At 42.7% G+C, this 15,126-nt stretch overlaps 2 protein-coding genes across 2 annotated transcripts; both read left to right on the top strand.

Moving 5' to 3' along the window:
• Positions 1-3,003: 3,003 nt before the first annotated feature.
• Positions 3,004-11,060, top strand: LOC103986096 (protein ALP1-like). Its single transcript, XM_009403980.3, has 2 exons — positions 3,004-3,797; positions 9,610-11,060. Exons 1-2 carry the CDS (start codon positions 3,446-3,448, stop codon positions 10,647-10,649), a joined length of 1,392 nt encoding a protein of 463 aa, XP_009402255.2. The 5' UTR covers positions 3,004-3,445; the 3' UTR covers positions 10,650-11,060.
• A 1,158-nt stretch (positions 11,061-12,218) lies between these two features.
• On the top strand, positions 12,219-13,154 carry LOC103986098 (zinc finger protein ZAT12-like). Its single transcript, XM_009403981.3, has one exon. It carries the CDS (start codon positions 12,409-12,411, stop codon positions 12,931-12,933), a length of 525 nt encoding a protein of 174 aa, XP_009402256.2. The 5' UTR covers positions 12,219-12,408; the 3' UTR covers positions 12,934-13,154.
• The last annotated feature ends 1,972 nt before the right edge of the window (positions 13,155-15,126 follow it).

Genomic DNA, 15,126 nt, shown 5'->3' with positions numbered 1-15,126 from the left:
ATACATAGAAGCTTCCACCTTGAGGTGCAGAGCGTCAACCTTCGGATCAGATACGAGTCAACCCAAGAAATTAGCTGAAGCTTCCCAGCCGAGCTTAAGTTTCCACAAGATGTCTCCGGTTGCTTGGAAAGAATTGGCATGGCATTAGACCTGAATGCAAGAAAAAATTGCTGAGCTCGCACATCGTCTACTACTACCTCCACAGGATGACAGGTATGCTGCTTCCTTGTTTGGTTAGTGCATTCCGGTGTTTGACCGAGACGAGACTAAAGAATTGTCTGCTTCATGTGCATATTGGATTAGGACGTGATACTTCTGAGCCTTGTTACTGGTACTTCTCAGCATCATGAGCAGCATTAAACTTGTAGCGGTAAATTTGAAGCTTAGAAGAGAAGAATATGTTAACCAATTAACAGGGCAGAACATGGGCTAAAAAACCAGTGTTTGTGCAGTCTAAGCTCCGACGACAGAGAAGAGAAACGACTTGGTTTTCGTAGTCGATGAGAAGCTAGAGAAGATTTGACAGAGCAGATAACATTTTTCTTGTAATCAAATTCTGTCTACACGTATGGAGTTTCTAAGATATAATCACACGGTCTTCTAAACGAACAACTGAAGCAGCTGAGAGTGGGAACTACTCCTGCGGACCACCTCAGACAGGTCGAACTCCAGAGGAGCCATGTCCGTGTCGGGCTTCTTCTTCTGATCGCTCTGCTTCGGCTCCTTATCACCCATGGCCTTGTGTCCCCGCATATGACCGCCCAAGGCTCGCCCCATAGCGAAACCCGCGCCGCAGAGAAAGCACCGGTGCACGCGGCAAGGGCGCTTGTGGCTAGTCCGGTGGCCGCCCAGCGCTTGGAACGTCGGGAACTGGCGACCGCAGGTCTTGCACTGGAAGACGCCGTCGGCCGCCTTCGTCCTCCGGCGTTTCTTCCCAGGCTCAACGCCCAGTGAGAGTGACAGCAACGGCTCAGCATTTTCCGAATCCATTCCCCGCTTCATCGAGCAGCCCGATGCGTCGACACCTTTCACTTAACGCCTTGCACCGAGATATGTTTCTACACTTACCAAGAACGTAGAAGATTAGTCGAGTGGCTCTGCTATTAATACATTGCAGAACTTATCCACACGGCCGCGTAAAACGCCGGAAACTTTCAGAAAAATCCAGAGGGAACAACTTCGAGTGTGTTCTAGGTTCAGACTGCTGCAGCTTCTCGGAAGGTTCTCCCATGACTTGGTGCTTATTCGTTATTGCTTCGCACCGTAGGAAGAAACATTGTGGAAGGACGCGAGTCCAAAATCATCTGTCGCTTTTCTTCTTAGACCACGCGGAGCTGGTTTGACTTGAATCTCCTTCCGAGTAAACGCTACATGCGGCGATGGTACGTAGCAGACGGACACTGCGAGTGCTAACAGTGGATGGCCTCAACAAATAATCTGATCTTCTTCATCCATCACCAAAACGATGATATGAAACTCGATCCATCAACAATATAACATAAAAGATTGATGGATGCAGGAAAAATAACCTTGCTTCCTGGAGATGTAGTAGCTGACTCGGCCTTCTTATCTCGGCTTCACATAACTTGTTGCATCATCGTTCTTCGTCATCTCTGTGTCAGCAGATCGGAAAGATTCGTTAGCTCACACGAATAAAGAACTCCGATGCCACGACCGGGGTGGGCTGAAAAGGTGACACGGGCATCTTCCGCTGGAGTTGTGCAGATCACCAGCGAAAACAAGTCAGAAACCACTAACAGCAGATAATTAAACTACCAAGAACCTTTCGGAGAAGCACACACTTTAAAATGCACATTTGAAAAAGATTAGAACGCCAGAGATACTGATGTGGAAGTTGCACATACCGGACCACATCGACATGGAGAGATTGCTGTCTCCAGAAGCCACGGACGGTGCAGCCAATGTAATTAATCAAGGGCGTAAGTTGACCGAGTCAGCGAGCAATTAATCCAGGGCCATACGAACTCGTATCGTGGGATTACATAGACATGGCGACGAAGGTACGTTGACCTGCTCGGGTCCACGGTAACAGGGAAACAAATGCGTCCATCTTGGGCGGTGGATAAGGTTTGCTCTCAACGTTGAAGCCGATGACGGGGTCCTACAACATCCTTACAGCCACAGGCTTGTTAAGTTTAATGTTGTTGCGTTTTTTTGATGAAATGTGAACATAATTCCTCATCTGCACCGATGTTTTAATTGATATGCTAATTAGATTATTAATCAATCATCTCCCTCGTACTTCATGCGGTCAAACGAGCCGATTAGAGCGCCTGGAAGTCGGAATCAAGGGATGGAGCCCAGCGAGGGCGGCTATTCCGGTGGATCGCTGTGCTGCTGCCCAACACGGAACACGGAGAACGGCGAGTCGTCAGCTGACACCAGATCGAAATGCTGGGCTTCGTGACATCCTCGCGGTGCCACGCGTACAACGTGTCGACCGGTGGATCACGATCCCCAGCCGTGGTGGCCAACGGTGTGTTAAGCGTGACCCTTGTGTTTATGTTACGCATGCGACATGGGTGCTATAATCGCCATTGCCCCCCAACGTTGTAAGGATCTGAATCCATTCTTATTACCACTGATAGTAGTTATGAATGACATGGAGAGATCATCAACATCGACGATGTGAATACGAATACTATGAAATCATGATGATGGTGATGCCACAACGAAGTCCGCATAGTACATACATCACTTGTATGTGATGGGGGCATTTCTGGCATCGCAAGTGCTATAGACTAAAAGCCCGCAGTCCAAATCTGAGCCACCCTGGTCAACCAACCAACGAACCCTATGCCCGTCGCAGACGATCCCCATTTCCCAAATCTAGGCAGCCGATGGATGGATCCAATTGCATGCCCGAGGGAGGAGGGTGCAATCTCATCAATACTTGTCTTTCCATGTTTTCTAAGAAAGGAAGTCTTTGACACTGTTACCAATTCATGATGACCTACCTAGATATAAAAGATGAACCCCATCATGTACATTGTACCAGCGATTCAAACCCTGGTTACAAAACAGTGATCATGATCCAGCCGAGGAACGGAGGAGGTGGTCTGGCCCAAGATCTCCGAGTCCAAGCCAAGACCTTGACAACATGGTACAACCAGTGCAAAGGAGTCCCTCCTCCCCTATTTGCCGGCTGCACTGCCCATATGGAGAAACTCTCTCTCTCTCTCTCTCTCTCTCTCTCTCTCTCATACACACACGATGAAGGGTCCTCATTAGATACTGATTTGCTTTGCTTGCTGTCTCAATCCTTTTCGTACCCACTCATCCATGGAGCCATGGTGGTGTTGTGCATGCTATAGAAGCAGCAGCAGCAGCACCACCACCACCAGTCCCCAACCATAACATTCGCTCTCCCACCAACCTTTTCCTCTTCCTCCCTCCTCCTTTCCTGCTCCATAACTGGCCTTGCATGCCTCCTCCAGCCACACTTGGTCGCTGTCCACATCCTGTCCCCACTGATCTCCTTTATATTCTTCCCCTGCTCTTCGCTCGTCTTAAAGGAAGCAGCTTGCGGACCTGTTCGTCTCCGTCTCTCCCTTCTTCTAATTCGATTTCTTTGGTGTCGTTCGATCCTTTCTGGACCCTGTCGGTGGGGTTTGCGGAGCTTCCGTGTCGAGTTCTTGGTGGAAGAGCCGTGATCATGGGCCCGGTGAGAGGGCTCAAGAAGAGGAAGAGGGCAGAGAAGAACGCCGCGGCCAGGGTCACGGCTGCGGCGCCGGGAAGTGGTGACTGGTGGGACGACTTCTCGAGAAGGATTACAGGTTCCTCTCTTTCGTCGATCTTGTTCTTGTTTGCTCTCGTTCGTTATCTTTTCTTCCATCTCGTGGGATCAGCGACCTCGAGTGGGCAAGTGTGTGTTGTAATAGTTCGATTACAGTCGATGGGTATCATGTACTTTGGCTTGTTGGATTGGGTTTCTCGAGTTCTTTCGGTAATGCATATGGGTATCGATTAGAAACTTAATTCTCAGTTAATTGTTTCTTATCCATCAATATCATCGTGCCTAAACTTGGTATTTGTTAACATCTAGCATGAGAACTTTTAATTGGGGTAGCCGCATGTCAATGACTAAAAGTTATGTTCTTGAAGTGGCTTGCATATATCCTTAGAAATAGTTTCGACTCTCAATGTTATGAATCAAGCATTTGATGCTGTAATCAGCTGTAAAACATCGCTGGTAGATTCATCTCTTTATTTTGCCATCCCAAATGGAGTTTGGTTAAATCAAAGAGCACGGTCTATGTTCTGCCCAAATTTTGGGTGGATCATGTAACGAAAATCGTTGCTACTATAGATTTTCTTAACGTAGGAAATGATAATGCTCGAAAGGTCACGAACATATTGGCATCTCAAATCTTACAAGTGGATGCTTAATCGGTCCAATGAGAAGGAATAACTTCTTTTGCTTGTGTTTCTAGCAACACCTAAATCAGATGTCAGTCTTTAGAACTTTATGATTATGTCACTGTATGGAAGCTATGATCTCTAAGAAGCATGTACATTTTTGGTTGGAGTTACTTTGCTTATCATTAATGGACTATTTTGACATGATGAAATCCTAAACATATATAGTACAAGCCGAAAGTAAATGAAGGGAAGTCTAGGAAGAAGTTGAGGGCCTTAAAAGTTTTATTTTCTTAAATTTGTCTACACCGAGTTATTGCCACAAGTTGCCATCGAATGGGTTACTAGGATCTTTGATTAATAGCCACGCTGTTATGTTATCAGCAATAGTAGAATTGGATCTTGGAGATCCATCAATGTGTCTATTTCACATGCTTTTTGCATGATTTTCTGTAGCACTCTTAAGCCTCCTGAACCATACATAATCAGGATAACTGATTTATGTCGCTAAATTTTCAGCTCTTGCTTAGGTTTTCAAATGTGCTAAATTAAATTAAAAGTACCTGTAACATAATAAGCTTCCTCTGAAATTAACTGTTCTACTATTTACCATCCGGAATGTGCCAATAAGTGCTTAAAGGCATATTCCTTATATTTCTAAGAATTTCATTCCATGAAATAGGATAAAATGTATGCATTTTGATTCATGTGTTCCTTATCTATGCTCCCTTTCACTTTCCAAAGGAATGATCTTCTCAGAGAATTAACTAAATTATCAAACATACCGAGATTATCGAAGACCGGAAGTGCCTACTTAGCAGCACCCTCAGCCCTCAGATGCTATCCAAAGATTTTTCTTGATCATACTTCCAGTGCTTTTCCTACTAACAGAATTTTGAAAATTTTGCTAATGTTCTTATTGCCAAGTCGTGAATTTTCTCTGGTTGTTTGGGACTTGTCATCAATAGGATGTGAAATTTTTTTAAACCATTGTCAAAATAATAACATGTGGCTTTTCGGGGGAAGAAAGCCTCATGCATGAGGCTGTTGACACTGTATAAGAAAGGTTCACTATGCTCATTCATTCACCTTTCAAAATCTCAACCTTCATTTAAGCCCAGTTCCATCCACTCCAAAAGATTATGCACTTAACATGGCCCTCAATTCCCTATTAGCTGGTTATAGCCTGTTAATCAACGTTGAGATTTTTCCAAAATCATCTGTCAGTTAATTTGCTTAAAATTCCATATTGGTACTTGTTAAAGTACCATATATCAGAAATATCAAGGATTAATTATGTTTGCTCAATCAACAAGTCATTGGAAAGAATTTGGACAGACAAATGGGATTCATATTTCATGATTTTTGTGGAGACACTTTAAAGGGTGTAGATCAACTTCAACAATGAGATTTCAGGCTTCTCATTGATCTTTTCATTTTGCTTGACTGGATAGTACCATCTCAAATTGAAATATCTTTGATCTTTTCATTTTGCTTGACTGAAACTTCTCTTGGTTGGCTTTTTGAAATTCAGTTAGATGAAATTATGCCATAGAAGAGAGATATTCTATGATGTCTCTGCACATGCTTCAGGTATCGACGTTCAGATGTTCAAGGAGGATGTTATAAAGACACCAGATGGTGTCCAAAAAAGGTTCCATAGGTGAATTATACTGTCATATTACAAATACATGTCAAGTGAATGTGTTCACAGGCTTACACATAAAACATATCCTGAAGTCATCAGAACTCAAATTTGGTTATATACCAACCTGATGAAAAACATACTAAATTGAGAACCCATTTCACTTGGATTCATCAAGGCTATGAGCTATAAAGTTTACCGGAACAAACTAGAATTGTCTCATCTAAGCGATAAACAATAGAGAAATAAGAGAAGTGGTCTTTTAGTTTGCAATTAGAGGAGCAAATATATAGTGTTCCAATGATAAATCAGGATGAACACAGTTTATGTTGGCCAAAAGTTGATTGTTGCAGTGGCACTTTTGGTTTCCTGGCGCATGTTGGATTACCATGCTCTCTGTGATAGCCAAAAGCCTTTTTGGAATTCCCTTGTCCCAATACTCTATGCTGCTAATTTGTTTGACACTGTACATGTCAACCGACAAGGTTCTTATGACCATGTGCAGCCCTCACTGGAGTGTGTAATCCTTGGTGATAGACTGACTGTGATGTTGCTTATCTTGTGGATTGTCGTTATTCATTTGTGTTCTTGAGTTTCACATGAGGTTTCGTTGTTGCATAAGACATATGAGACCTTCTTACTTGTGTGAGCCCTCATAAAAAGGTTGCATATGCATTTCCCTCCTTCCTGATTCTTTCTTTCTTTTATCTGCACATGACAAAATTGCGTTAAATGCTTAGCTATTACTTACTACCTATTCATATAATCCCATAGATTTTCATATGACCATAGCTTCTCATTGTAAATTGAAGTTGTCATGATTTGCAACTAATGTTAACTGTATTTTTTTCTTAATGCCAATAATTTCTTTAAGTATAAAGTTGACATAAATGCATATGCATATGCGAAAATATGTTGCGGTAGCCTGCTTGCAGACATTACCTTGTGCAACATGTTCTGTTTTCTTTTATGTTTTCTCCCAAAATGTCTTCATGGGTGATCCTTTTATTTTATCTCTACATTTCATAAGCAAAAAGGTGGGCTTTCAGCTATACTTACAAAGAACTATGAAAAAATGAATGATCCTTTCTTTCAATAACTTATGAACATGGCATATTACTTACAAGAAAAATAAAAAGAGAAGTTTGACAACAAAAACAGAACTTCAAATACTTCCAACACAATCACCAAAGTATTCTTTGAATAAACACTTTAGGAAGATATGTAAATGCCACACATTTGGACACTCACAGAAATCAGAGTTCCTGGAGTGTTTGTGTTTTTTTATGAACAAGCACATTAAAAGGTGACACTTGTCAGAATTCCTGAAAAATGAAGTTTACATGTAGCAAATAGTCACCGCAGAAGTCCTACATCTTTGACTGTAAAGCATAAAGTTTATTATTAAGTTTCATCTATCAGGCAGTTTGTTCAATACTTCAAGGTTCTCTGGTGTAGTACATAGCTTGGTCTCTGCCACTGCACATTTTGGTTTTCATAGTTTTTCTTTCTAATAATTTACTGGCCCAGTGACTGACAATTATCAGACAGTAAAGTCACATTGATGTCAAAAATCATTCTCATTTCAAGTTCATGGTATCAACTTTTCATACGAAGTTCTGAATATTATGATGATACTAAAACAAAACTCTTGACTTCCCTTGGTGTCAGTGTTTGCACCCTGAGATATTCTAACTGAAAAGAAAGCCAAATGCATGAGGCTCCGCAAATACAGAATCTGAGGAGAGTTGACGTATGTAAATTTAACTATGCAAGTACAAAGATTACTTTTATGGTTCAAACTTTTAACTCTCAAGTCACACAGGGGCAATCTAACGATGGCACTATTGCTCACACTTGAGTTCTTTAACCAATGAGCATCAAATAAATACTATGTTAGCTATGCATCTTAACCTTTTAATTAAGTAAACTAATGTTTTCTCTTATTACACTCAGTTGGCCAATCTTCCCCGCAAATGAATGTCCAAACTATTTATATGAACTTGCAGCTATAGGTTTCATAATCGAGGGACTTTCTGTTGCATAACTGTTGCAGAATTTCTAAATTATCTATTGAGATAATTTTTTAATGACATTTCAGATATTTCAGATTGAATATTTGGGATCAAATCGAAGACCTTTTTCTAATTAGACTAGAAAACTTCTCGTTATTGTTAGCTGATGTTAGCAAGTACAAGTTTGCCTTATAAGCTGTATACTCTCAGTAAAATGTTTTCTTTTAATATTGGCTTTACGTGTTACGTCTATAACCATTATTTCTACTCCTTCCAGTTAGCTTACTTGTGTTTTGAGTGAAATTGACAATCATTTGAATTATGGCATAGCATTTTCTGCATTGTTTTAACTTACTATTACTTTGCATATGCAAGATTGCGGTAGCTTCTTGCGGCCATTTCCGTTGGTTTAGGATTTTCTTAGAGGTTATAGTAGTCTCCATTTGGACGTCAACAATTGATCTGGCTCATCAGGAGGAAAATTCCAGACAGGAAAAATGGATTATCCTCTTGATTCATTTCATTGGAAATTTCATAACTGGTCTTATTGGGAATATATGATGTGTTAACATTCAAGACAGGGCAACCTACAATAGAAAATAAATTATTTGACATAAAACTTTTTTGTCGGTCTAAATTATTGATTTGATAATCACAAGAAAATAGTTAAGATAAAATTTACTATAAATCATTCCTTGTATATCTCAATTATCAGGAACAAAAATAACGCTTTTGTTCATTACATCATTGTACTGAGACCTTTCATTTTGGATAATAATCAGTCCAATTATGATCCATCCGGAGTGTATTTGGCCTATATGAGCTATTTGAGCCTTATGTCATACAAATTCAATCTAGTTAAACTCATAGCATCAATCTTCAAGACTTTACGGGTGTCATCTACATCCCCCCATGGAGCTTGTTAGGCTTGTTATGTTTGGTTTTTTCTTGTTTGTTCACATTAGTTGCCTTGTGTTGGATGTAAAACATTGATGAATCAACTACTACAGGAGTTAATTCCTCAGCCTATCATTGTTTTTCTATCATCAAAACCATGATAAGAGATGGCGGGTTTAACATGAAAATTCGCCTTTATGCAATAGTTGATGTGGTTGTGAGTCTTGTGACAAACAAAGTATAGTTTCAAATACCAGTAGGCATGCAACATATCAACCATCTTTTACTGGTCCGAGCATAGACTGGTACAAGATCATTCTATTATGGTCTCTAACTATATTTATGTAACAAGTGACCAATAACTAGTTTACGAAATTCTGTATTGAGTTTTATGGAGCAAACTGCCTCCGGTCTCTGGTTGTAGGTATTTGGTGTGGATTAGGTAAGGTGATAGTGCCGTCTTTGTCATGTTAATCGCAAAATTCATGCATAAGCAATCTGCTTAACTCTTGACCGTGTTTTTTGTGGTCAACATGTATCATCTCTGGTTTGTGATAGTCCTCCTTCACAATGTATGGACATGTATGTGGTGATGAAATTTCAATTAGTCGGTCTACCATGCTCTTATGATGATTCAAGCATATGGTGACCTTCTTCCCTCGATGCTTCCAGGACACTTATCCAAAGAACCGAGAAAGTTTGAATCGATCTTCAAGATATCAAGGAAGACTTTCAACTACATATGCTCATTGGTCAGGGATGACTTGATGGCGAGAACATCAAATTTTGCTTTCACAGATGGCAAAATCCTCTCCCTAGAAGATCAAGTAGCTATTGCTTTGAGAAGATTAAGCTCTGGTGAATCGCTATTGAATATTGGAGTGTCATTTGGGATGAACCACTCAACTGTTTCTCAGGTAACTTGGCGGTTTGTGGAAGCTATGGAAGAGAGAGGTATCTACCATCTGAAATGGCCAACGTCTCCGGAGATGGAAGATATTAAGTCCAAGTTTGAAGAGATTCAAGGTTTGCCAAACTGTTGCGGTGCCATTGACACCACTCATATCATGATGTGCCTGCCTTCGGTGGATGCTTCTAACAAGGTGTGGGTTGATTATGAGAAGAAACACAGCATGGTATTGCAAGCTGTTGTTGATCCCGATTTGAGATTCCGAGACATAATCACAGGTTGGCCTGGGAGCATGAACGAAGTACCAGTGTTACAAAGCTCAGGCTTCTTCAAAATGTGCGAGAAAGGTACGAGGCTGAACGGAGAGAAAGTAGAGCTTCCTGAAAAATTAGAAGTGAGAGAGTACGTAATTGGTGATTCAGGCTTCCCGCTTCTTCCATGGCTTCTCACTCCTTACCAAGGGAAGGACCTCGCAGATGCCAAAATCGAGTTCAACAAAAGACTTTCCGCAACAAGGATGGTGGCCCAGAGGGCACTGGCAAGGCTGAAAGGAATGTGGAAGATCATTCAGGGTGAAATGTGGAGGCCTGACAAGCATAGACTTCCAAGAATAATTTACGTTTGCTGCTTGCTGCACAACATAGCAATCGACTTGGAAGATGAAGTCAGAGACGTGATGCCCTCGTCGTCCGACGAACATGACACGAGTTACAAACAACAATTCTGTGACATAACAGATGACAATGGAAGCATACTACGAGATAAGTTGTCTCGCTACCTGTCTGGTAGATTGCCACCCTGAAATGGTTTGGGAACTGCTTTCTTCCTCTATTCCTGGATGCCGAAAAAGATGGGTATCGAGAGACATCGAATTAGGTTCAATTTTTCTATCGTCAGATTTGATGGCCAAGAGGTGGTTTATTTCTGCAATTGCATGCATTGAATGCCTCTTCCAACACAAAACTCCTGGGGTGAGCTAGAGTTACATTCTCAATGTGTCGAAACAACATCATGCAAAACTGCACTGGATTTTGTAAAAGTAGATGCCGAGAATAAGATCAATTGGCAATTGACAATTGACAATTGGCAGGAGCAGCAGTTGTCTATTTATAAAAGGAACAAATGGCTCGTTAATTGTTCTCTCTTTTTTTATATATATGGATCATTTATATTTGCTAATGAAATCGTTGCCCTGTGGTTCCTTTGCATGAAATCTATGATCCATATGCTTGTAGATTGCCCATGGTAGAACTGGTGACAGTTAAACGTAGCTAAATGGTGCTTGCTCTGCTCTGGGGTGGAACTCGTGAACGGAGGTTGATCACACCTGTCTTATACCCCCCTTGTGGTCTTTGTGTGAGAAAAAGTTTCAGAAACAAGAAATGGTGTTTGCGGCGCGCTGTTGGAATTGGAATTCTGAGGGTAGACCGACAAACATCCGACACGGTCTGAGAGAGTAGCCGCTGTCAACTTGGCTTCCGAGAAACGAAGAGTTGACCAAACCCACGTCTCTCCTGTGTGTTCTTGCAGCAGTTTAATGCCTCGTCAGGTCTTCCCTCTTGTTTGCTCGAGGACTCGAACGCAAAAGCTGAAATCGATTAATCAAAAGAAATTGATGGTAGATGGATTCGTGTGCAAGCAAAGGCTTAGCTTTGGTGCTTGGAGTTCCCCAGCAAGATGGATGATTCGCTACAGAACGTCCTTACGTTGATCTCAAGGCATTATTACGTATCATGTCACACGCCTTCTCATTCGGCTATTATAATTTCGCTTAGACTTTCGCGAGTCTAAGAGCCCATCGTTTTCTTGCTGACCTCCTCATCAACATAACTCGAAGTTTCATCCTCTCTTAGTAAACGGAAGCCGAAATTGGCCTTTGCTTTCCACGAGAAGCAGTCTGATGCATTTTAAGATTGCTGCGCTACGGAAGCCATGACGAGAACACGCAGCCTGACATTAAACAATGGATTCCCCACCTCATTGACTCCGCATTGTTATAGTACGCACTAAAGTCAAACACGATCCACCTACATGTCTTCCACCTAAAAGTTCCATTGCAACCAGTAACAATCTAAGACATGAAGCTGCAACTCGAGTTAGTTCTCGTGGATCCAACGTGATGATCATACATACATGTCTCCTTCCTCAGCTAAGAACGTAACTGCATGCGGGTAAGGAGACTAGTGAGGGAAGAATCTGATAAGCGAAGCTCATGCTGACTTCAAAGGGCGATGCAGGCGAGCTAATATTATTACAGTGTAAAAGTAATTTGCAGCATGCATGCAGGCTCCTCTGATCACACAGACGGTAGTCTTTAGAAGCAAGTTTCATGCGATATCACATTTTTGTGTTGATCCGTTGGGTTCCTTCTTGAGGGGGGCAACCACGTACTTCACGTTTAGCAGCTGCCATTAACGTGTCCACCAGATCGTCCTCCGATGTGCAGCTTAGTCAAGCCACAAAAGAACAGCCTGCATTAAATATCAGTCTCGAGTCGTTCGCTTCATCCTTTGCATCACCTTCGCTTCTCTCTGTAAACCCTTTTGGTTCTCGAGTGAGACATGAAGAGATGCAGATTTGGAGGAGGAGAGGGAGAGAAACAAGTGGCCTGCATCAACATGGCCAACGTCATGTTGCTTCTTTCACGAGGACGCAGCGGCAGCGGAACAGAAGAGAGCGACTACTTGGTGCAGTCGTCGTCGGAGCGGGTGTTCGAGTGCAGAACATGCAACCGGCAGTTCCCTTCGTTCCAATCGCTCGGCGGTCACCGAGCGAGCCACAAGAAGCCGAGGCTGGACGGCCACGGCCACGGTCAAGCGCAAGCCGGGGCGGCCGCCAAGCGAAGGGTGCACGAGTGCTCCATCTGCGGTGTCGAGTTCGCCATAGGGCAGGCCCTGGGAGGCCACATGAGGCGGCACAGAGCCACAACAACCGGCGGCTCCGGCCTCATCCTGGCGGCGGAGAAGCCGGTGGAGCGGAGAGAGAAGCTTTTGGACTTGAACTTGCCGCCTTTGGAGAATGATATCAAGCTTGGTCCGGGGTCGGAAGTCATGGACGAGATTCCGATGGTGGATTGCTGGCATTGATGAAACATTTCTTTCATTTTTGTTGCCATTTTGTTCAATTTTCGTCGTTATATTTGCGTTCCTGAGGTCTGCACATTCCTCGTCATGGTTGGTATTGTCGAAATTTATGGATGACTACGTATTCATATCGATGTACAGATTCAATAAATATTTTTGGTATTTTTTTTGTCCTTTTCGAGGAGAACGTAAAGAACAATAAATGATCTCTCTTTCTTTTTCGGTATTTGTAACCCATCCATCATTTTGTCATCTGCAAAAAAAGAAAAGAAAATTATTGTATGAGCAGAAAGATCGCTTACTGTTATTCGATTCCCCATTTAATACCATTGGATCCGTCCGACACACGAAGACTAATTGACTCTCACATTGAGGTGTGGAGTTCTTCGATGCATTTACTTCCCCTAAGATCCATAAATACATCACTCTTCCATTTGTAGCATCAATGTTTTCTCTCTCTCTCTCTCTCGATCTACTTCATTGTGGCATCAATGTTTCCTCCTCTTCCATCAGGTGGCGATTGGACCAAGTACATTTCACCCATGTTCATAATATGGTTCAGATTTCCACCAAGGAAAACAAAATACAGTGTTTGCTTCTCGGTAATCTACCCACCTTTTCTCTCGAGCTCAGGGCATTCATGTAACTTCATGGCGGCGGATAAGACATCGTCTTCTCCCATATATATTATATATATCGATATATGACTCTCTTCTGGCGTCGCCATGTTCGTTCCTCTCATTTAATGCGAGGGTTTGGTCAATGTCCGAACGACATTAAAGCTGCTTTGATAGCTCTGCTTACATATACTTTGAACCTCCGCCTCCTGCTGCCTTGCTCCCTTCTACTATTTCCTGTGTCTCCCACGGAAGGATGTCCGAAAGGCCAAGTCGTCACCAGAGGAGGGCATCGCAGACCGTCTTCGCTCTGCCGGAGAGCTTAACCAGCTTTGAGGCTCCTCCAATGGAGGGTGGTGAGAAGAAGGCTGCAGCGAGGTCGGGCAAGACATCATCAACGGAAGAAGCTGCAGATCCTTCACCTCCGTCGTCGGCTTTGGCTGCTCAGGAGCTCAAGCAAGGTGTCCCCAAGAAGCATTAAGAAGACCCTGGCTCTACTCTCTTTTACGAATGCTTAGTAGAGTTATGTCAGTAGTAGTCAGCGGTGTTGCCTTGGTTTCAGCAGTCTTAGCTTGTTTCACTGTCATTACTATCTATGTAAACTACACATCGGCTGGTCGGTGTGGTGGAAAATAAATGTTGGGAGTATGCACTGCTTTGAGGTATGTCCAGCTTTTGGTAGAATCTCCCACTGGATCTGCAAGTTTTGTTGTTCCTGTTTCTGCAATGGGCGGCAGAGAATGAAGAAAGGAAGGGGAAGAAACATAAAGAGGAGCGATGTTACTTGTCCAAGATCAAGGTAAAGGTAAAAGTAAAAGCTGAGATGCAGCAAGAGAAACTGCTCTGGATGGAGCATTGCACCCCGGGCATGAAAAGGAGGCCGCCTGTCATCTTGTCCAACCAAATATGTGGTGATAATTTGTACAGAGCGGAGCAGAGGAGAGCAGAGACCACCGCAACAAGGAAGAAGATATGCTCGAGACATCATCATCTACACTCTACTCCCAAGAAGGTGCACAGACTTGGTAATAAACTCTAGACCAGTCCTGACTGCAACATTTGGGGGATCAAAACTTCCCCAAGCTCTCCATTGTTTGTATCTTTCATGGTAATTGGAACTCAGATTGCTGGTAACAATAATGATCCACCTCGACTACGAATAGGTATCATCGAGGATCAGAAAAAAAGGATGGACGCCAAATGTGGTCCACCATAGTAAGTATCAGTTCGACTTGATGTGGCCATATCCATGAAAGTCCAACAGACACAGGTGGAGGTGGAGGGGTTACAATTGCCACTCCATAGTATTTATGATATCCCATTTTCCTGGTTTGTACATGGGAGGGAGGAGGCAATGCAGACAGCTGCTAAAGCACAGCTGCCCCGCTGCAGCGTCCTCTCTGCTTGCCATCATCATCACCCTGGTTTTGTTCTTTAGCGATTGAAGCCACCCCGACTTTATTGTTTGGGTGGGAGGGTATCTTTCCCATGCTCCTGGGAAGTGGAATATGTGGAACCAAAGGGTATCTTTCCTTTAATCCATGGTGGCGATCATCATCACATTTTTTTTTTTTTATCC

Source organism: Musa acuminata, chromosome BXJ1-5 (genome assembly GCF_036884655.1).
Source record: "Musa acuminata AAA Group cultivar baxijiao chromosome BXJ1-5, Cavendish_Baxijiao_AAA, whole genome shotgun sequence".
Classification (NCBI taxonomy): domain Eukaryota; kingdom Viridiplantae; phylum Streptophyta; class Magnoliopsida; order Zingiberales; family Musaceae; genus Musa; species Musa acuminata.
The sequence above is the reverse complement of the archived record's forward strand: the minus strand, read 5'-3'. Positions and strand labels throughout refer to the sequence as shown.